This window comes from Micromesistius poutassou (genome assembly GCF_964030765.1).
Source record: "Micromesistius poutassou genome assembly, contig: SCAFFOLD_6348, whole genome shotgun sequence".
In the NCBI taxonomy this organism is placed as follows: Eukaryota; Metazoa; Chordata; class Actinopteri; order Gadiformes; family Gadidae; genus Micromesistius; species Micromesistius poutassou.
The window spans coordinates 1-7500 of NW_028177368.1; the positions used below are offsets into that span (position 1 = coordinate 1).

The following is a 7500-nucleotide window of genomic DNA, read 5'->3' on the forward strand; positions in this document are numbered from 1 at the left end:
CCTCCTGTACAGCAGAGGATGTGTTCACTGTATATCACGGTTATGACTTCCCCCCACTCGTTCTCTGAAAGAGGGGACCAGGAGGCCTATGCTTCACAGCCGACCTCGCGGGACAATATCCGGATATCGGGAGAAGGCAAGAAAGCTTCAGCGGCCATCAAAAGGATCATTAGAACAAACAGCCTTGGTTGTGGAGAGCTGGATATTTTCCCTGTGAGCAGGTGTTCTTCTGGTAACTTCACAGAGCGCTCCGGCTGCACTCACCGCAGGGAGGCCCTACAGTTCAAATAGACCATGTAAACATTCCACTGGTGGCAAAGACTCACTGATACTTGCCCCACACTCACGTTATATAAGGTTTTTTTGTTTTTTTTTCTCCGGCCAACTCGAAAACAAGACACATTTGGACTAAAACATCCCATTCAGAGCGGACCACTGTGATCCTGACCTCAGTTTGGGCATAGCTGCTGTAAAACAAGCATAATAATATAATAATATAGGCCGGGTTTATGTTATGTAAGCTACGGTCAAATGGCAGCGGCCTGCCAGAGATCGATTAACGCGGGGAAGAGGGAGACTCTGAACTGAGCTAAGAAAGAATAAAACGTGTAATGCACGGCGTCTATGTGCCGGATGAGGAGCAAAAGTAGGACACACACACACGGAGGGAGGGAGGAGAGAGCGAGAGAGCGAGAGAGAGCGAGAGAGAGAGCGAGCGAGCGAGAATCAAAACAACAGTGGCTTGTTTGAATGCAGGTGAATGAAAGTGCGTGTGCGTGTGCGTGCGCGTGCGTGCGTCTGTGTGTGCGGCCCAGGGGACTGAAGGGCGGCCACCGCTACGTGACACACTCACACTCCTTCATCATGCCGATGTCCACGCAGCGCTTCAGGCGGCAGGCCTGGCAGTGGCGGCGGTTGTCCTTGGTGATGGTGCAGCTGCCGCTGAAGGGGCAGGTGAAGGAGGCCTTACGCTTCATGCTGCGCCTGCAAGGGGGGGGGAGAAAAAACGGCCGTTAGATTGTGGGGTTTCTTCGCGGCGCTGAATCGACATCACCACCCTCCGGTTGATCTTCTGTTGATCACGGCTTTGATTTGTGTGTGTGTGTAGCCTTCGAAATACCGCTCTGATTTATCGTGGGAACACGCGTGTTTTTTTTTTTAAACTCCGGTACCCTTGTGTAATAGTGTGTGTCCGTTGGATATGAGAGCATGCAAGTCAAACAGGTGAGGCTCTGCCCGTGTTTGGTTTTTTCGGACATCTGTACGAAAAAAAGGGCAACGGGAACGATAAGGAATTAGGGCAAGGGTCAGGGTACGAGAAGCAACGGATTGGCTTTCTTTACACTGCACACCGCTTCTGCTTGACTTAGTTATGACTCAAAAAAGATAAGGCATACTCTATCGATGAATCCACAATAGAGACGGCCGTTAGCTGCGGCCTCAGTGTGTGTATGTGTGTGTGTGTGTGTGTGGGCCACGTCACACCTCAGGTGTGAGTATGTAATCACGGCCGGTCTAGATAAACACTCGTACACTTCAACCCCCCCCCAAGTGCCGTCCCAACGCACAAACATGGACGTGTGCCAAAAAGCACAGGGTGGAGATGACGCCAAGGAGACGTGTAATGTGTGATCATTTACCCTGGACACACACACACACACACACACACACACAGTTCAAGACGAGGGCCAAGTGAGGGACGAGTGAGGAGATTATAAAACATCCCCCTTTTTAAAAAAAATATATATCCTGCTGACTGTCAACACTGCGGAGAAGTGCGCATGCAGGCGTAGTGTGCACGCCTCCCGACTACACCCCCTGGCAGCGCCCTCGGACGGGGGTGCTCGTTAGCGTCGTTAGAGTCCATTACAGTACGCGGGATATTGCCACAATATTCCAAGCACTGATTTTGATTTGGCGTCCACAAGTTTGAAATCTATGTGCTGGTGAGGTTTGTGTTTGCAGTATAAAAGGTGACGGAGCTGTGGGTGAACTCTGGGTCTCTGGGCGCCGTCGCTCACTGACTGCGATGCGTTCGAGGAGGATACGACCGGCCGCGTCCTCCAAGACGTTTGAGAGACGTTTGAAACCAGGCGTCATGTGGTGGGAATCACAGCCGTTGTTTTTGTATTTATTCAGTGTCTAAGGTGAAGCCATGTTGGTTCGGTTGAATGTTTTTCAACTATTTGATGTGCTAATAAATCGGACATTATAAACCATGATACAATAATAGGGTTGCTATGGTTGCGTGGCCCATGATATGCATTCCTGCGCTAGATTAACACGCATATGCAATTGTTACAACACTGACGGCCACGTGTTCAGGTACACTAAACGGACGAGGGGCCTTTGTGTCTGTCATGTAGATATTAACCAAACCATGGCTCTACAGATTGGCTCTACTGCTGCCCTTTTCCTGAGCAGGTATAAACCATAAGCGGTGTAATCCCGTCTCATCATGACGTGTGTAGATATTCAGGGCCTGAAAATCTGTGGACTGCATCAACATCTTCCCAACTTCATAAAGCCCCTTTCAAACGACATAAGCTGCTTTTAGATGTGTGATGATTTGACGGCCCCACCGCAGCAGCGATACGCAGGCACACATTACACCTTCAGAAGTCTCTGGCGGGCGGTCAATAATGTAAAACTTGGACGTGGGGGAAACTCACCCTACCAACCCCCGGCAACTGAAAGTTGGCCAACAAAACAATTTCACTCCTGGCTGTGTGCAATGGCTACGGCATTATCTTTGGACTGTTTGATTATATATCCTGCTTCAAAATACATATCAACATAACATACCTGTAACATAACATACCTGTTTTGTACTGTTATGTACGAGTAACAGCTATATGCACATGGACCATCCACTCCACTGTTTCTAGCCTAGGCTATGTATTGTGGCTCACGTTTTGTATAGGTGGGATATGTATGTATACATGTGTTGTGTTGTGTGTATGTATGCTGGCTGCTGGAACACCTACATTTCTCTGCTGGGATGAATAAAGTATATCTTATCTTATAAAATAGAGTTAGAAGGCGTTGGCAGAATGACTCTGAACGGAGTGCAGGTCTGCTGTGTGGCCGTGCAGCTCTGCTTGCGTCGGGGGGGCACACTGCAGTCTGCAGACCAGCGTACCTGAAGAAGCCCTTGCAGCCCTCGCAGGTCATGGCGTTGAAGTGGAAGCCCGTGGCCTTGTCTCCACACACGCCGCAGATGCGCGGCACATTCCTGTCAAACTCATCAGGGGCCAGAGTGGAGGTGCTCACAGCCGTGGATTCCATCACTAGAGGGAGGAAGGAAGGATATGAGAAACGTGTGCGGAAAAATAAATTACAAAGGGGGAGAAGATAACGCTTAAACCTTCAACTGCATGAGTGTGTTTAGTCTGGGATATCGGTGCTGTTGGTTAACGTTTGCAGTGGAACGGCCACAGGAGGGTCTGTTGTTAGTCAAGTGGGCTGAAACCTCAACAGAGATGTGCCGAGTAGAGGATGCAGGACTGTTGTTTTCTTATACATTTTCATTTTTTGAACATTTTCATAAATCACAAGATTAGATTTCATAAGATCAGAAACAAAAACGACATTCCGTGCGCGGGGCGGTTTGCTGAACCTGTGGTTCTGCTTCCTTCACTAAAGACGTTTCTAGTCAACAGAACCCTTCAACTGTAATCCCGATTGCACAACAGAGCAGGTTATGAAAATCTTTTGGAAATTCCTCAAAAGTAGGAGAAGTACGAAGTACGGAGCAGCACTCCAATAATAAACCATCAGGCCATGTCCAGGGCCAGCTCCCAGTTCAATAAAACTCGGGCAAAATGATAATCTCTGGAACATATATTTATATACATGGTGAGAGTTACCTAGTGTTGTTTTTTATTTACCTCTGTATATCCCCAGTAGGTCTCAATAAACGCACTCTGCGTGTTCCAGCGACCTCAGCCATGGTGTACAAGTTATGTTCAGATCCAGATGTAACCCAGCCCTGCTCCAGCTCTTTCTGAGGGCCGTATTGATTTGACCTGTTCCGACTTGTACCATTATCGTTGGCTGGTCGTAAACTCATACCTTCCCCCACAAAGGCTCCAACACAACTCTTGTTTGTGCTGTTTTGCTTCATACACACATACTACGTGCAAATATTGTAGATTCCGTCACCACTTTGTATTCAAATCACACAAACGCTGTTGTCAAAGCACCACTCCAAAGTGGGAGGCAGCAAACAGCAGCAGCACATGAAAACACAACACACCATCTCTGTGTTCCCCGTCAGGTTCCTGGGTCTGCTGGTGGACAGCCCGGTCCACAGTCCACAGTCCACAACTGAGAGGTGAACTAAAAAAGTCTGGTGTTTTCTATCCTGGGGCTAGGGAGCGGAGCAACATGAGTCAAGTGGAAAAAAGCCTTGTGTTCCATTCCAAAACGCTGGATCTAGGTTACATTTGATTACATTGTGGATCATGTATCTATTTCACTTAAGAGTCTTGTGAGGGAGAGAAAAAGACATGTCACCACAAGGCTGGGATACACATAAACAAACAGCTGTCCTTTTCTACTAAGTCTCTTTCTCTTCCCTTTCTTTGCACAGCCATTGTAGTAGGAGAAGACGTTTGGAGACGTGTGCGTGTGGGGATAGGGAGAGAGAGCGAGAGAGAGAGAGAACCGATAACAATCTTAACAATCTCACAAATCAGGTACAAACAACTGTCCTCTTTCTACAAAGTCACTTTCTCTTTCTTCGCACAGCCAGTGTAGTGGGAGTAGGCCTGGGCAATAAAACAATAAATGATCGTATCGTGATAAGACTTTTGATTAATATCAATATAAAACATGTTCAATATATATCTATAAGAGACTGGACCACCGAATCTACCAGCTGGGTTTGTTACACAAACACGGTTACATACTTATTTGCAATATGAGTGTTTTTCATTGTTGTATCTACATTAGAGTATTTATCAATGAAGAACAGTGGAAGGTCATATATAGTGTTGAACAGAAGTGTTTGAATCCAGCATGGTAATTCCTAGTCTTTTTAGGTCATTAAAATCATCAATAGTTATCGATATCAATCAATATGATCAAGTTATATTGTGATACGTCTTTCAGCCGTATGGCCCAGGCCTAAGTGGGAGAAGACAGATGCAGATGGTGTGTGTGGGGATAGGTGGAGAGAGAACCAATAACAATCTCAACAAACTCACAAATCACAACAAATTAGGTAAAGACTCAGCTGAATAATTTAAATAGTTTGACACACCAATCCTTCATTCACTTCTAATTAAAAAGGCAGCCAGCCATTTCCAAAGTTACGAAGAATATATTTGAAACCAGATAAACGATCAACTATATTCCCTACAACCCCTCACCCCAGGTGTACTGGTTTTATGAATATGCATTTCTGTTTCTTATGATTTTAAAGAGAAAGTGGAGGTACTTTTTAGATTCACCCACTGGTCTCCAATAATAATCATATCTGTGGTCTTAACACTAAATATCAACAACTTTCTATTGAATATGTGTCACCAGTAAGGTTGGCCAACTGAGATAAAACGGTATATCACGATTGAATAAATTGACGACTTGACCATATTAATACCATCTCAAAATATGTCTCATTATAAGCACTTTATGCTTACTGCCCACTGCGGTCCTTTGAGGCTACAGAACCTGATCAGACAGACAGACGACCTGATCAGACAGACAGACGACCTGATCAGACAGACAGATGTGCTTGAGCACACGTCATGTGATTCTGATATTGAAGGCGCTAAAATGGGCGCTAGTTCAAACTGTGATCGACCAAAATCAGACTGCAGACAAGAAGAATAAAGAATGACCGAATGACCTTTAGCATACATTGAATTCATTTTGTTCATTTTTGAATCCTTAACTGAATGCCAGATCGAATTCCCCATTTCATTATGCCAATATGAGCCCTACATCCCAGGGTTTGTTTTTTTTAAAGGTAAAGTATATGTTTGCAAAACGTAGGCTATATAAATATCAACGATGCAAGGTATAAAAGTGATGCTGGATTGCTTTCTTACTCCAGGACCCTAAAAAGCAGGTTTCGTCTTACAGACCAAGCCTCCTAACACAAAGTTATGAATAGCAAGCTTATGAAGGTCATAATAAATCACTAATAGACCTGGGCAGTATCCATTTTTTCAAAATCTTCCTGAAATTTCACCGGGGTACAGGATGGTATATGCGGTAAAGAATACAATATTAATCAAAAACGTCCAAGCGGAGTTGGTGGCAGAAGTCATTAGCATGTGGTTACCTATTACATTGGCTAGCCTATATTATTGTGCGTCTTATAGTCAATTAGCCTACTTAGACAATTCTTGCTGGGTGTAAAATGCTTATGATATTAGAATAATAAGGAAATTGTAAATGGGCTTCCATGGTTGGTCCAAATCATCGAGCAGACCGTCTCTAGTAAGATTTTTTAATTAAAGGTCTGCGATAGCTCCCACCCATGTACACATATGGAAAGTCAGTTGAACCAGTATAACGTACAGTCTATGTTAAGTCAGTATTTTATACAGTCCAGTTGGGCTCCGCTGGCCACAGTTTTACTTGCTTTTTCTTTCTACTTTTTGTCGAGCTGTTGGGATACACTTCAAAACGGCATTTTAATGTTATATCCATTGGAAATGGGAACCTTAAGCAACGTGAGACGTATCTGGTTACAATTAGTATTTTAGATAGGCGGTAGTTTAGGGAAGGACACTTTGCAATTTGCCTAAGGTGTAGAAATATTGACCCAAGGACGTGTCTACAGAGAGGAGTGCTGCTGCCTGATGGCTTCACTGAGAAGAGCCGTCTGTTGGTATCCACCCCTAGACCCTCAGGACTCATACTGTGGACCGCCTCTTTACTAACCCACGTCAGATCACTGGAATTAATTAAAGAGTGTGAATATCGGTGGAATATTCGATATCTTTCCAACTTCAACAAATACATACTTTCACACGACATCAACCACTATTCAAAGATTCACACATCTTGATACCAGTTGATGTGCTTTCAAACTTCCCCAAGTGCTATTGAGATGTGTGATTCTTTGACTACACCACCACAGCAATGCTATAAATGTCACTTTCATTTTTGATGTCTGGATGTTCTGGGCGGCCGCTGGTTGTTGTAAAACACAACTCAACGGCAAAGACTTTATTTTGGACTATTTAATAATATATCCCGATTCAAAACTTGGACTAAATATATATCAACAAAATAAAGATGGATTCATAAGATGTCGGCAAAAAGTTGAATAGAAAGAGAATCGTAGTTTTAATGGTAGTGAATAATACCTTCGGTGTTTGAATACCCTGGTATACTAGAATATCGTTATACTGCCCAAGAATAATCGCTAGTCCATTACTCAAACACGACTGGTAGCCATACACTGGATTTGCTAATGGGTGTATTATGTCTGAACCATGAATGGGGAGACGGTGATTTGCATGCGTTCCCTTTGGAAGAAGA

At 44.5% G+C, this 7500-nt stretch overlaps 1 protein-coding gene across 1 annotated transcript; it reads right to left on the reverse strand.

Moving 5' to 3' along the window:
* Positions 1-18: 18 nt before the first annotated feature.
* Positions 19-3401, reverse strand: LOC311376194 (vitamin D3 receptor B-like). Its single transcript, XM_084491057.1, has 2 exons — positions 3143-3401; positions 19-984 (listed from the first exon to the last, which is right to left on the reverse strand). The coding sequence occupies exons 1-2, from the start codon at positions 3286-3288 to the stop codon at positions 837-839; spliced, it is 294 nt and encodes a 97-aa protein (XP_084347183.1). The 5' UTR covers positions 3289-3401; the 3' UTR covers positions 19-836.
* Between the last annotated feature and the right edge of the window lie 4099 nt (positions 3402-7500).